Genomic DNA, 16,317 nt, shown 5'->3' with positions numbered 1-16,317 from the left:
CACGCCTCCTCCCATAAAAGTGAATGTAGGGGGTGTGACAGTTGTGGTTGTCCGTTATCCGCCATGGAGTGGAGTTCGCTCCGTGCATCTGATGACTGGGGTGCCGCGCAGGAGATCGCGGGGGGTGCCTGTGGCCGGATCCCCGCGATCAGACATCCTATCTATAACATGTCTAGGGGCGGAGTACCCCTTTAAGTTCAGCCATAAGGAGTGTAGGTTTATGGTTAGATAGGAAATATAGCAGCCAGTCCTCAAACTATGAAGGCGAGCAAGGAGGTCAGTAGAAAAAAGAAGACCAGAAGAGTCCATGGGTCTGGACCTCGAAGGGAACGCAAGTTGGGGAGATGGTCGGGAAAGTCCACTGTCAGGGAAAGAGTGGGCCAACGCTCCACCATGCCTGGTGCCAGGTCTTCGGATAGGAGATAAGATGTATTAGGGCCGGAGTACCCCTTTAACCTAACTGACCAAAGTGAGACCTTCTAACACCTGCTGGGGGTGGTCCTTTGCCAAAGGGGCAGAACTAGGAATCTGAGCCACAGAAAGAAACGGAATACAGTGAATTTGTAATGTTTTTTTTTTTTATTGAACTGAGTCAACCTATATTGTTTGCATGAAAATCAAATATTAATATGTCCATATATAAGTAATATTTAAGTAACAGAAAATCCCCCCCCCCCCCAAAAAAAAAAAAAAAAAAAAAACAGTAATAGTAATATTTAAGTAACAGAAAAACCACTTTGGATTTTGGATTCCTTCAAAAACATCATCTTTCCTGTGTGAGTTCTCTCGTGTTTAACAAAACTCGATTTATCTGAAAAGCATTTCCCGCATTCAGAACATGAATATGGCTTCTCCCCTGTGTGAGTTCTCATATGTACAACAAGATCTAGTTTTCTTGCAAAGCATTTCCCACATTCTGAACATGAATACGGCTTCTCTCCTGTGTGAATTTTCTCATGTTTAGCAAGACTTGGTTTATCTGTAAAGCATCTCCCGCATTCTGAACATGAATACGGCTTCTCTCCCGTGTGAATTCGCTCATGTGTAACAAGATTTGATTTATTTGCAAAACATTTTCCACATTCTGAACATGAATACGGCTTCTCCCCTGTGTGAACTCGCTCATGTTTAACAAGACTTGGTTTATCTGTAAACCCTTTCCCACATTCTGAACATGAATACGGCTTCTCCCCTGTGTGAACTCGCTCATGTTTAACTAGGCTTGGTTTATCTGTAAAGCATTTCCCACATACTGAACATGAATATGGCTTTGCTCCCGTGTGAACTCTCTCATGTGTTACAAGATTTGATTTATTAACAAAACATTTCCCACATTCTGAACATAAATACGGCTTCTCTCCTGTGTGAAGTCGCTCATGTTTAACAAGATCTGATTTACGTGGGAAACATTTCCCACATTCTGAACATGAATATGGCTTTTCACCAGTGTGAGTCCTCTCATGTATAACAAGTTCTGATTTATATGCAAAGCATTTTCCACACTTTGAACATGAATACGGCTTCTCTCCTGTGTGACTTCTCTCATGTATAACAAGTTCTGATTTATATGCAAAACATTTTCCACATTCTGAACATGAAGTCTCTCCAGTGTGACTTCTTCTGTGCCTAAAAAGATCTGATCTTCTTGTAAACTGTTTTCCACATTCCTCACAATATAAACCTTTCCCATGTTCCTGCTCTGTCCTTGTGGTAACAATGTGTGGTTGGTCAGGAGAAGGTTCCTCATGATCAGGTGGATTATTATAGGATAGATCTGGATGGACATTAGGGGTAAGGAGGTCTTCTCCTGAGGAGCGCTCCATCATATCTTCATCTTCTCCTTTATCATTCAGGGATGACATGAAGTTTCCCTCAGAATTCTTACTGGGATTTTCTGTTGAAGTTAAATAAATTGTCATTTTTTTGTATTAAATAAAAATGAAAAAAAAAAGCAAAAAAAAAAAACATACAAAAGTAGAGAAACGCATAACAGTCTTTTTTGGCTGATATACACGTGCAGATTTTATGGTATTTTTGGTGTAGCTTTTGATGCAGCATTTTTCTTAAGCCAGAAGTTAGATAGGTTACGGAGATCCTTATATTGTCAGGGCTAGCCTCCAAGTCTCTTCTACAGTCATCCAAGCATCAAGGAGATTTAGAAGCCCCTTTAACCTATACAACTATTTTTTGTGTCCCAACTAGCTTATGCATGCTGGTGGATTAACCTTGCAATGCTGGCGCGAGTGCGCACTGCTCTGCCCCAACGAGAGCCTGGCCAGCTTGTGGTACAGGTTTCAAGGCTCAATGTCTGTCTATACCTCTTCTCAAGATGGTGGCAAAGGTGAAATCTATGGTGTCCAAGATTTTCCCCAAATCTTGTCCTTCTCCAAGAGCTCCCCTCTGGTTTACTGCATTTCCACTCGTTATCTAATGTTAATTTTCGGAGTAGACATGGGGTTCAATTTGTGATCCACCTAGTTTCCGAAGATCGTACTCTTCGCATTTGAGAATATGTAGACAAAAAAGTCTGTAGTTTTCTTTATCTCCAATTGAGCCCAATTTGGATGCGCTACAATAGCTACTGAATTGTCTAAAGTAGAACTCCTGGGCACCTCAGACCTTCCTAAATTACTATCTCAGGCTCATTCATTACTACAGTCAGCCGGCCCTAGTCCCTTTGCTAAAGCGAACCTTAAATGGGAACTGGATATGCCAGACCTTCACCCTGAGATGGCGGTGGAGCATATGTATCATGCCATAGTAGTTAGTGCCCGGTATCTTTTTATCTAATCTTGGTTTCTATTATACCCTGAGGACGCTAAGGAAACTGGATATTGCGCCTTCCAACTTGTGCTTCCGGGGCCATACATATGTCTGCCCGTATTTACATATAGTATGATGTTGCTAATACAGTTTCTACACGATCATTTCCATTCTTGCTTTAGTGTCCCTTACTATTAGTTTGGGGCCTACTTTCCATAGCACCCGTTGCCCAACATGTCTCACCAGACTTGGGTTTCCTCCAGACTGCAGCCCCCACAGGCCTGGCCTTCCCTGGCCAAGCCTTCTCCTCACAGATGTCTCTCAGGGGCTTCTAACAAGACCAAGCCTTCTCCTCACAGATGTCTCTCAGGGGCTTCTAACAAGACCAAGCCTTCTCCTCACAGAGGTCTCTGAGGGGCTTCTACCAAGACCAAGCCGTCTCCTCACAGATGTTTCTCAGGGGGCTTCTAACAAGATCAAGCCTTCTCCTCACAGATGTCTCTCAGGGGCTTCTAACAAGATCAAGCCTTCTCCTCACAGATGTCTCTCAGGGGCTTCTAACAAGATCAAGCCTTCTCCTCACAGAGGTCTCTCATGGGGCTTCTAACAAGACCAAGCCTTCTCCTCACAGATGTCTCTCATGGGACGTCTAACAAGATCAAGCCTTCTCCTCACAGATGTCTCTCAGGGGCTTCTAACAAGATCAAGCCTTCTCCTCACAGATGTCTCTCAGGGGCTTCTAACAAGACCAAGCCTTCTCCTCACAGATGTCTCTCAGGGGCTTCTAACAAGATCAAGCCTTCTCCTCACAGAGGTCTCTCATGGGACGTCTAACAAGATCAAGCCTTCTCCTCACAGAGATCTCTGAGGGGCTTCTAACAAGATCAAGCCTTCTCCTCACAGATGTCTCTCAGGGGCTTCTAACAAGATCAAGCCTTCTCCTCACAGATGTCTCTCAGGGGCTTCTAACAAGATCAAGCCTTCTCCTCACAGATGTCTCTCAGGGGCTTCTAACAAGACCAAGCCTTCTCCTCACAGATGTCTCTCATGGGACGTCTAACAAGATCAAGCCTTCTTCTCACAGAGGTCTCTCAGGGGCTTCTAACAAGATCAAGCCTTCTCCTCACAGAGGTCTCTCATGGGGCTTCTAACAAGACCAAGCCTTCTCCTCACAGATGTCTCTCATGGGACGTCTAACAAGATCAAGCCTTCTCCTCACAGAGGTCTCTCAGGGGCTTCTAACAAGATCAAGCCTTCTCCTCACAGAGGTCTCTCATGGGGCTTCTAACAAGATCAAGCCTTCTCCTCACAGAGGTCTCTCATGGGGCTTCTAACAAGACCAAGCCTTCTCCTCACAGATGTCTCTCATGGGACGTCTAACAAGATCAAGCCTTCTCCTCACAGAGGTCTCTCAGGGGCTTCTAACAAGATCAAGCCTTCTCCTCACAGAGGTCTCTCATGGGACGTCTAACAAGATCAAGCCTTCTCCTCACAGAGGTCTCTCATGGGGCTTCTAACAAGACCAAGCCTTCTCCTCACAGATGTCTCTCATGGGACGTCTAACAAGATCAAGCCTTCTCCTCACAGAGGTCTCTCAGGGGCTTCTAACAAGATCAAGCCTTCTCCTCACAGAGGTCTCTCATGGGACGTCTAACAAGATCAAGCCTTCTCCTCACAGAGGTCTCTCATGGGGCTTCTAACAAGACCAAGCCTTCTCCTCACAGATGTCTCTCATGGGACGTCTAACAAGATCAAGCCTTCTCCTCACAGAGGTCTCTCAGGGGCTTCTAACAAGATCAAGCCTTCTCCTCACAGAGGTCTCTCATGGGGCTTCTAACAAGATCAAGCCTTCTCCTCACAGAGGTCTCTGAGGGGCTTCTAACAAGATCAAGCCTTCTCACAGAGGTCTCTGAGGGGCTACTAACAAGATCAAGCCTTCTCCTCACAGAGGTCTCTCATGGGACGTCTAACAAGATCAAGCCTTCTCCTCACAGAGGTCTCTCAGGGGCTTCTAACAAGATCAAGCCTTCTCCTCACAGATGTCTCTCATGGGACGTCTAACAAGATCAAGCCTTCTCCTCACAGAGATCTCTGAGGGGCTTCTAACAAGATCAAGCCTTCTCCTCACAGATGTCTCTCATGGGACGTCTAACAAGATCAAGCCTTCTCCTCACAGAGATCTCTGAGGGGCTTCTAACAAGATCAAGCCTTCTCCTCACAGAGATCTCTCATGGGACTTCTACCAAGACCACGCCTTCTCCTCACAGAGGTCTCTCATGGGACGTCTAACAAGATCAAGCCTTCTCCTCACAGAGATCTCTGAGGGGCTTCTAACAAGATCAAGCCTTCTCACAGAGGTCTCTGAGGGGCTTCTAACAAAATCAAGCCTTCTCCTCACAGATGTCTCTCAGGTGTCTTCAGATGAGCCTAACCAACTCTTAGCTGGAGTGGAAGCTGCTTTTCCCAACTCCAAAATACAGTTCTTGTTTTTGGGTTTTAAACCCGACCTCTACAGGAAAAAATATTTTCCATTTTATTGCCATCACAAGGGGGTTTACTATTACCAGCTTAGGCACTGTCTGGTGCCCAGGAGACATGTTAAAGGTTTTCATAGGTCGGAGTCTGAATGTCCAGACCTCCGCTGTTAGTTTTGTTTAATGACAATGACACTTTAAGGGGTCTGAGTTTAGTCAAAACCTGTAAATTTGGGAGGCTGTTCATAACATTTGGTGACCTCCAAATACTGATGGTATATCTGGAGCATGACAGGACCCATAGATGACCTTGGAGAGGATCTCTATATAGTCACCTCCCTCAGGTCCTGACTATACATAACACAGGGGATCACTGGGGCCTGAAGGGTTAATGTAATGTAGATCTAAGGTGGAGCCTCCCCTGAAGACACCTCGGAATTCCCTCTGTAATCCATTACTACATACCTGGGGTAACACCTCCTGGAATTATTACATACCTGGGACAACACCTCCTGGAATTATTACATACCTGGGGTAACACCTCCTGGAATTATCACATACCTGGGGTAACACCTGCTGGAATTTCCTCTTTCACTTCCCGCATACACGGGTGATCGCCCCTCATCCCCTCTTCTTCTGCTTCATCCTCCACTTTTATAATGGTCAGGTACTCATCCTAATGTGTCAAATAGAACAATTCACTACACACAGGAGGAAGCATCTAACAGATCAACAGTGGGTGAAATATGTATTGAACCATTTTCTCACTAAATATATTTCCAAAGGTGCTACTGACATGAACTTTTCAGCAGATGTTGATAACAACCCAAGTAAACCATACATACAAAGAAACCAAAACAAACAAGGTCAGAAATGTAAGTTCTGTGTAATATTGTGAAATGACAAAGAAAGGAAGGTGCAAAAAGGCCTGGAAAGCCAAGACAAGAGCTGAAATCTATCAGTAATTAAAAAGCAGTTGTCACGACTGACTGTAGGGACAGGGAGAGTGAGCCCTAAGCTGACCCTTAAAACACTCTCCCTGCCTACTTGCCCATCCATCCTAAGTGATGGATCGACAACTTGGAGCCAGTCCCTCCCTGTACTACAGTGGCTTAAAAACAAATATATACATAATCGGTCACAGGCCAGAAACGGAAAACTACCAGACAGGATACGAATACTAACAGGGCAGAATATAAACATGCAAACTGATCAGGAACATATTAGGGATCGACCGATATCGGTTTTTTAGGGCCGATACCGATAATCGGTGGAGGTTAGGGCCGATAGCCGATAACTTATACCGATAAGTTATCGGCTATTTATCCCCCCTCGACACCGCTGCAGAGCATTGATTTAAAGCTGGCGCTTTAAATCAATGCACTGCAGTGGCTTTTGCGGTGCCATAGGCCGCCGCCGCCACCACCCGCTTCTCTCCCCCTACCTGTCAGGGTGGTCCGGGCCATCCATCCTTCCTGTAGTGTCCGGCGGCATTCCGGGTGGAGGGTGAACCGGTCCGGGGTGTCCTTCTTCTCCGGGGGTCCTCTTCTCCAATCCGGGCAGGCTCCGTCCTAGTACGCTGCATAGATGCCGCTGCGCAGTGACGCCCGTGCGCAGCGACACACCTGACGTCACGGCGTAGCGGCGTCTATGCAGCGTACTAGGCCGGAGCCTGCCCGGAGTGGAGAAAAGGACCCCCGGAGAAGGACAGCCCGGAGTGGTTCACCCTCCACCCGGAATGCCACCGGACACTACAGGAAGGAAGGATGGATGGCCCGGACCACCCCCATTACGGGTAAGTTAAATTTTTTTTTATTGACTCGGAGGGTGGGGGAGGGGCCCGACCGGTATAGCGGTATGGGCAAAAATCCATACCGGTATACCGCCCAGCACTACGGGGGTGCGGTAGGTCGGGGTGGTGGGGCGGTCGCGATGCGGTGGGGGAGCGGGGCATTATCGGCTTACCGATAATGCCCAAAATCGTGATTATCGGCTGATAATATCGGCCATACCAATAATCGGTCGATCCCTAGAACATATGACACTGTTCACAAACAGATACAAGTAAAAGGACAAAGATCAGATCAACCAAACAGGATATAAATATAGAACACTGTTCACACTGAAAACAGATAACTAACAAACAGATTAGGTCCAGAACACAATACTGGGAAACGGATGAGTCAGCATAGACTCCAGGAGCACACAGGAATAAAAACTCAATCACCCAGAAAACCTCCAGAAAACACAGGATACTTGATACTAGAACTCAATCCACCATGGAGCATGGAGATATCTTGTACTAAAACTCAATTCCCCAATGTCCCAAAAAAGGTCACAGGGATATCTACAAAAAGTTACAAAAACTCAGGAAACTGATTCAACAAGACTCAAAGTGTGAACAGCGACACAGTAGAACGGAAATACAATCCTAAAAACCGACTAATGTAACACAAACTAAAATCTACAATAAAAGACTATTTAACAACTATTTAAAAACTCAGATTAAATCACAAAATACAAGGTAACTGCTCAAGCAGACATAGAAGTATAATGCACAGACATAATAGCAGACAAAGTGTATTGCACTAAATAACCAGCAACTAGAATACAGACTGAGCTGGAGTTATATAGGCACACCCGCCTTGCAATTGGATGAAAAGCTTAACTCTTCCACGCCTGGAAAGGAAAGCACATAAACAGAAAATGCATGAAAAACAAGGTCTGAACAGGGTCTAAAATGTAAAAATGCAAAAACAGAAACACGGACATTACAGCAGTCCAGCCTCTTGTCAGCAGTCCAGCTTTTCGGCAAATGGTTCCGGCAAACTTGTCATAACTGAAGGAACAATGAATGGGCAAATTACCGACACAGGATGATGCCATCTACCAGGATGATGCCGATGAAACGAGGGTAAAGCTGCTAGAATGGCCCAGACAATCACCTGAAAATCTATGGAAAGAACTGAAGATCATGATTCATAGAAGAGGCCTGCGGAACCTTCAAGATTTGAAGACTGTTTATGCGGAAGAATGGGCCATAATCACACCAGAGCAATGCATGTCACTAGTTTCTCCAACAAAGGCTTTTGTACAAAGTATTAAATAAATATCAGTAAAAATGTTCAACGCTTTTTCCATGTGTCATTTGACATTATTACACAATTTCTGATATTTGTTTTGGTTTCTTTCTATTAATGAATTTCTTAGATTGTTACCAACATCTTGTTGAAATTTCAAATCAATAGCACCTTTAGCACATATACAGTGAGAAAAATTGTGACGTATTCACCATTCACCTGTGGTAAGAGACCCCCAAAATCTATCCCCACATCTATGACTGCAGGAGATATAGGATCAGCCTCATCTACCTGATGCTTCTCTAGGACATTTCCCTCTGGACAGTCCTGGGAATACAGAGGACGGGGACACCTCTCGAGTGGATTTCTATCAATGACTCCATCTGTAGAGAACACACAGTGATGAATAGATTATTACACGTGATGATCAGATGATGGGTGTAGTAGTATCTAGGAGACCCTCCACCAATAAAAGTCTCCCCCTCCTTACACTGCTGATCAACCCAGAAATCCGTCTCCTCTTCTACTTCTTCTTCTTCTTTAACCTCAACCTTAATATCAATGAGATCTTCATCCTAAACAGAAAAAAATAGCAATAAACTCGTATCAGTAATTTGGTTTCTAGGAATCGTCCATGACGGCACCACAGGAGAATACCACATTTGGGCCACATTCAAAGTACTTAAAGGGGTACTCTCCTCCTAGACATCTTATCCCCTATCCAAAGGGGATAAGATGTCTGATCACGGGGGTCCCCTGCTGCACCCGGCATTCGTTTAGAGCGTTGGTGCAGCGCCGGAGGCTTGTGACATCATGGCCGCACACCCTCAATGCAAGTCTATCGGAGTGGGCGTGACGGACATCACGTCCCCTCCCATAGACTTGCATTGAGAGGGCATGGTCGTGACGTCACGAGTGGGGCGTGACTGTGACATCATAAGCCTCCGCCCCGCATCGTCTGTCATCTGGCATGGAGCGAACTTCGGATGTCTGAGGTGCCACAGCCGAGATAGGGAATAAGATGTTGAGGGGCGGAGTACCCCTTTAACCATAGTGTCTCGTGTATATCTGTAAAACAGAAGAATTCCCTTCTAGGTCCAGGAGATTACACTGCTATGATAGAATAAGCCTTTAGCTTCCTTGAGGAGCAACTTTTTGATAGAGTAACACTTGGAGGAAGCTTTTTTTAATCCATTTTGGGAGAGTGTTTTTTAAACTTTATTTCCTTATACTCATACGTTGAAATTAACCAAAGAGATTCTGGTTCATAGACCTTTGAATACATTCCGGGAACCTCAACAGAGTGGAATTCAGAAGCGTTTCGATTGAATGGGTTTTGGTAAACAATAGGTCAATATCCTGGGACATGTGGAATTTATTAGCACTTTGGGCAGGAAAACATAAAAGTCTTCTGTCAATAGAGTCTGCAGCTCACTAACCCCCCGGGAAGTTGTAATTTTCGCAGAAAAGGCTGTGTTCTAAGAAGTTTCCTATGAACAAAATTAAATAAGGGTTCAAGGGTCAGGACTATCCCAGCAGAAAGCTCTGGCCCGCATAGCCAATCACCAGCCATAGTGGTCCCCGCCTCTGATTGGCTGAGTGGGAAATCATTGGTGAGCAGACTATCTCGGAAGGTGGAGGCCAGAGCACTAATGGGGAGATTGGAGATCTGTTTTGGACAGCACAAGGGGGTGAATGTAGATCCCCTGCGATCAAATACATATCCCTTATCACTGGAGTACCTTTTTAAGGCCAACATCTAAGTCCTACGAAGGGATCATATTAGACACCTTAGGGGAAGACTTGGAGCCATAATCAAATTTATAAACAAGGAAAAAGCCAGTCGGCACTGCTATGCAAAGCCACGGTGGTGCTCGAACCTCACAGCTGCTCACCCGCTTTCCAAAAAGACCGCTTGTCTGAGGTGCTCAATCACAGAAATTAAGTGTCCAATGAATCTGCAAAGAAAGATGATGGCACTCGCGGTACTGTGTTTTCTTATGCTTTATTTTCAGTCGGGTCAAGTACAGGTTGGCCAACGGGCCGTTTCTTGACACAAGTATTGGACCAATTAGCACTAGTCCAGCCCCTGCCCATATAAGGGAGCTGTAGCCAATGATCGCTCTCTTGGGTTGCTGCTCTCGTGGATGCCGGACTAGCAGGATGGATCTGTGCCACTTTCAAAGACACGCTAGGCCAGAAAACCTACCGGCCTCAGCTGAACTAATCCGTGAGTTCTAAACTAAATCCCTGCTAAAGCTAACATGACTACTGGACCGCAACTAAATCCCCTAAATCCAGTGGAACAGCGCATATTATCTTAAAGACTCTAAAATGCTTAAGGTCCCAACCTTTGTCAATCTCCAAGTGCAGTTGTATGTATAGAGACTGTTCCGGTTAGGAAGCTTGCATAAAATCCTCAGTAAAAGTTACAACTGTTTCAGCAAAACTCTCCGGTTGTGGTCATTCCATTATTCTCTACCTCCCTATCACTCTTGGGAAGGGTGGCGGTAGGACAAGCATTAATGAGGAGTCCTCACCCTGGCGTCACGAATAGCAAGGGTTAACCAGACACCCTTAGTAACCGCACAGCTACACTCCCATATAGCCTACTCCCCCAGGCTATCACATAAATGTATAAGGTTCGCTCCTTCCTTGCTACACTTAGGACACAGGTCCTCCTTCTTTAAACCCATTTTCATCAGAAGGTTTGGAGTATAATAAATCCTATGGTTCAATTTCCAGAAAGCAACACTGTGATTCATATTTACTGAGGCCCTCCTAATATTCTTAAAGATTTCCTCCCATTCCTCCTTATTTCCCCCACATCCTCCTCCAACTTCTTCCTACATTTTAATTCCTGGATATCCCCATTACTATTCACCATCTTTCTACATACTATCCCTAACAAATTCTTCACTTTTTGTCCCTTTAGTCCCCTCAAAAATTCCACTATTTCCTGTGCTTCAATATTCCACCTATGATTCTCCCTATCCCTGCCCCAAGGTTCTTTAAAAAGAGTAGCTATCACTGAATTAAATTTCCCTATTCCCCCTCCCCATCTGTCCCTGACACTAACTGCATTCATCCCAGTCTTTATTTTTCCCCAAATCCCCATGAAATTACCTTTTTTTGCAGAGCTGCAGGAGCTCAGAGTTGAGCTCTCTGGTGAGGGCAGAAAGTGGGCGGCACCGGCAGGCGCAACGTCATCTAAAGCCTGGCCGGGGCTCGCTTCCGCCTGTCTCCTCTCTCTCCTGCAGCTAGCGCGCTGCAATGAATGAGAAGGGAGATGCAGGGGGCGGGGATATTTAAATTTTGTGTGCCGCGCGCGTACGAGCGTTGTGCTCGCTCTCTCCCTTTTTTTTTTTAATGGGAGTACCCATTTAACTTGTATATAACCAAATTTATCCGGATAACCAGTCCAGAGCATAAACATCCAAGCATGCCTAACAAAGGCTAAGTTACAGCCGAAACGTTGCACTGCTGGTAACCAATAAAGACCACAGCCTTCTGCACATTAGAGTCGGCTGTTTTAATACTGTGACCTGCTTTACTTGGATCCAAATCAACATAGGTAGAATGGATCAGGAGACCAGGAATAGGAAACTTCTTTCCTCCTAAGGTAGTGATCAGAAAGAATCCTAGACTCCTCCTTTCAGAATTGACTCTTTAGAAGCCAACGTTAGAAAAGTGTCTTCTGATTGGTTTTTCTTTAAGACTCTTGGTAGTAGAATGATTAGCCCCAAGGCTCCATCGGTCAATGACGATACTCCCAGACTTAAAGGTTTCCTACTTAGATAGTCAACCTGTATGACTAAGAGAGACTAATATGATACTTTTTTTTATCAAGTTGTCTGATATTCTCACAGCTTCCCAGTCTGCAGTCTTGGAAGTTTAGCGGAACGTTGTTTCATCATCGGTGGCCATATTCCATGAAAGGTCTGATGAAGGACACAGGCTCCCCAGACAAATTCTCTTGCATCGGTAGTAACTTCAGTGACTAAACTTGTGCCAATGGATTCTTCTTCTTAGAATTATTTATTTTTGGCCACACAGAGAGGCAATATCCAACCTTATAACAAAGGGAAATCATCTTCTCTGAAGATTAAGGACTACGGTCCATGCTGGACAAGATCAAGTTCTGGAGAAGTCTTGAGTAGGACTAAGCCCAGGCTACTACTGGATTACATGAAGTCACGGACCCTAGAATAGACATAGCAGCTTTTACTGACACCAGATTTCCTTTTTGGAAGAAGAATCCAACCTACTACACGTCAACATTTTTTGTCTGTTTCAAATTGAAGGAGGGGAGGGGGGTATCCTCAAACTAATTTCCACTCCTCTGGTTTATCTTGCCATCCCGTCATCCATTTCCTACTAAGTCTATTTAGCTGCCAGAATCTTTTTAACGCTGTTTTTCACAATCTTCTCCCCTCCTCTGGGAAAATATACACTGCTCAAAAAAATAAAGGGAACACTAAGATAACACATCCTAGATCTGAATGAACGAACTAATCGTATGAAATCCTTTCGTCTTTACATAGTTGAATGCGCTGACAACAAAATCACACAAAAATTATCAATGGAAATCAAATGTATGAACCCATGGAGGTCTGGACAGTGGCGTTGCTAGGGTTGGTGTCACCCGGTGCGGTAGAAAATGGTGTCACCCCCATACCTACCCCCTCCCCCCAGTAAGTTTTTATCCTGTTGTGACAGACACCACTGTTGTGGCGCATTGTGAGAAATTCCAGTATAATAATCAGATATACCAGTTGCCACAGAATAGGAAAGTGTTAAAGAAGTTTTCACCATTGAAATATACAGCTCCCAGAATTACTTAAAGGGGTACTCCACTGGAAAACATTTACTTTTATATCAACTGGTGCCAGAAAGTTAAGCAGATTTTTTAATTACTTCTATTTAAAATCTTAATACTTACAGTACTTATAAGCTGGTGTATGCTCCACAGGAAGTTGTGTAGTTCTTTCCAGTCTGACCACAGTGCTATTTGCTGACACCTCTGTCCATGTCAGGAACTGTCCAGAGCAGGATAGGTTTGCTATGGGGATTTGCTCCTACTATGGACAGTTCTTGACATGGACAGAGGTGTCAGCACAGAGCACTGTGGTCAGACAGAAAATAAATTAAAAAAGAAAATAACTTCCTGTGAATCGCTTATACAGCAGCTAATAAGTACTGGAAGGATTAAGATTTTTAAATAGAAGTAATTTACAAATCTGTTTAACTTTGTAGCACCAGCTGATTAAAACATTTTTTTTCCAGTAGAGTACCCCTATATGCAGTGGTGAGGTTATGCTGGGAGTTGTAGTTTCACTGACCTAACTGTAGAACGGACAAGTGACTACAGCTCTGATAGGACATAGAGAGGAGAATGTACAATGATATCAGTGACTACAGGTGAGGTCTTCTCTATAGTCTTTCCTTATCTAATTCAGATGGTACATACCGCCAGGACATGTTCCAGCTAAAACTTCTCTCTGCAGAATGTGACGCCCAGACGTCTCCTCACTATGTCAGCGCATTCTCATCCTCTATATGAAAACAATTATTATTATAAACCTGACAGACACTGTATCCTCTAAATATAATACTACTATACAATATACTCTTTGATTATAAACCTTCCATACACCATACCCACTGAATATAAAGCTACCACACACTGTACATTCTGAATATTATACCAACACATACTGTACACTCTGAATATAAATCTGCCACATACTGTACCCCTGAATATAATACTATCACATACTGTACCCTCTGAATATAAATCTGCCACATACTGTACCCCTGAATATAATACTATCACATACTGTACACTCTGAATATAAATCTGCCACATACTGTACCCCTGCATATAATACCGCCATACACTGTACCCTCTGAATATAATACTACCACACACTGTACATTCTGAATATAATACCAACACATACTGTACCCTCTGAATATAAATCTGCCACATACTGTACCCCTGAATATAATACCGCCACACACTATACCCTCTGAATATAATACTACCACAAACTGCGCCCTCTGAATATAATACTACCACAAACTGCGCCCTCTGAAAATAAATCTGCCACATACTGTACCCTCTGTATATAAATCTGCCACATACTGTACCCCTCTGAATATAAATCTGCCACATACTGTACCCTCTGAATATAAATCTGCCACATACTGTACCCCTGAGATATAAATCTGCCACATACTGTACCCTCTGAATATAATACTACCACCCACTGCACCCTCTGAATATAATACTTAGAGATGAGCAAACTACAGTAAATTCAACTCGTCACAAACTTCCTTTTTCACTCTTTCTGCTCGGCAGTTGATGACTTTTCCTGCATAAATTAGTTCAGCTTTCAGGTGCTCCCGTGGGCTGGAAAAGGTGGATACAGACCTAGGAGACTCTTCCCTAGGAATGTATCCACCTTTTTCAGCCCACCGGAGCACCTGAAGGCTGAACTAATTTACGCAGGATAAGTCATCAACTGCGAGCCGAGAAGTTCGTGACGAATCGAATTTACTGTAAGTTCGCTCATCTCTAATAATACTACCACAAACTGCGCCCTCTGAATATAAATACTACCACAAACTGCGCCCTCTGAATATAACGTTGCCATACAGTGCACCGTCTGAATATAATACCACAACCAAAGTAACACCCCTCAACATCCGTTAGCTGATGCTATTACCACGGGAGGGGGGTATTGGTGGTGTTGCTAGTGGATGATCGGGGTGCTACTACTGGGGGGGGGGGTGTTGGCAGGATCATCCTCCTGGCAGGAGCACCTCCATCATCCACCATCAGGATATGTTGATGGAGGTGCTGCTGGGGGGGGGGGGTGTTGCCTGGTGGATGATGAGGGTGCCTACTGCCAGGGGGGGAGCATTAGGTAGGCAGCAGTGCCCCCACATTAGGTAGGTCGCAGTTTCCCCACATTAGGTAGCATCTATTCCCCCACATTAGGCAGCATAGATTCCCCACATTTGGTACCAGTTCCCCCACATTAGGTAGGTACCAGTTTACCCCACATTAGGTAGCAATTTCCCCACATTAGGTAGCACAGATTCCCCACATTAGGTAGCATAGACTCCCCACATTTGGTAGTAGTTTCCCCACATTAGGCCGCAGGTCCCCTTGCAGGTTCCCCACAATGGGTCAGAGTTTCCCCACAATAGATCGCTGGTTATACCCCCCCCCCCTCCCCCCCCCCCCCCCCCACACACACACACACACAAAAAAAAAAAACACATACAACACAGAGAGACAAACACACACACACACACCACACACACACACACAGTCAGAGAGACACACACTCACAGACAGACACACACACACACACACAGAGTCGCACAAACACACACACACAGAGTCACACACACACACACAGTCACATACACACAGTCACACACAAGCATAGATAGAGACAGAGAGACAGACATACAAACTCACCCATCCAGCGCAGCGCTCCTTCTCACCGGGCGCCCGTGTGAGTGACGTAACTGACGTCCTCCTGCGCGGCCATGCGGTGTGACGTCAGGCCGGCGCAGACGTGGGGAGCGGAGGACGGGCACAGTACTGGTGAAGGTGAGGGGGGGGTGATGACGGTCGGGGCGCACAGTGAAGGTGAAAGAGGGGGTTTGCTGACGGACGGGCGCACCGCACACACAGCGGGGGGGGGGGGGGGGGGTGCTGACGGATGCGAGGCCGGTCGGGCACAGGTTAGGGGGGTGTCTGTGTAGCTGGGGAGGGGGAGGGGAGGGGAGGGGTGCTGCGGAGCGTCTTGGTGTCACCCCATTGGGTTGGTGTCACCCCGGTGCGGGCCGCACCCCCCGCACCCGGGTCGCAACGCCACTGGGTCTGGATATGGAGTCCACACTCAAAATCACAGTGGCTGATCCAACTTTATGTAATGTCCTTAATACAAGTCCCAATGAGGCTCAGTAGTGTGTGTGGA

General features: G+C 45.3%; 1 protein-coding gene across 1 annotated transcript in view; it reads right to left on the bottom strand.

The window, feature by feature from the left end:
• Window positions 1–16,317, bottom strand: part of LOC130308375 (zinc finger protein 420-like) — a 201,175-nt gene that overhangs the window by 63,819 nt on the left and 121,039 nt on the right. The window contains exons 6-7 of the mRNA XM_056552244.1: window positions 5,799–5,913; window positions 726–1,894 (exon numbers count right to left, since the gene is read on the bottom strand). Coding sequence (XP_056408219.1) covers window positions 726–1,894; window positions 5,799–5,913 — 1,284 coding nt within the window. The remainder of the gene's footprint in view (window positions 1–725; window positions 1,895–5,798; window positions 5,914–16,317) is intronic.

This window comes from Hyla sarda, chromosome 1 (assembly GCF_029499605.1).
Source record: "Hyla sarda isolate aHylSar1 chromosome 1, aHylSar1.hap1, whole genome shotgun sequence".
In the NCBI taxonomy this organism is placed as follows: Eukaryota; Metazoa; Chordata; class Amphibia; order Anura; family Hylidae; genus Hyla; species Hyla sarda.
Note: the sequence above shows the minus strand (reverse complement) of the source record. Positions and strands in the feature narration are given on the sequence as shown.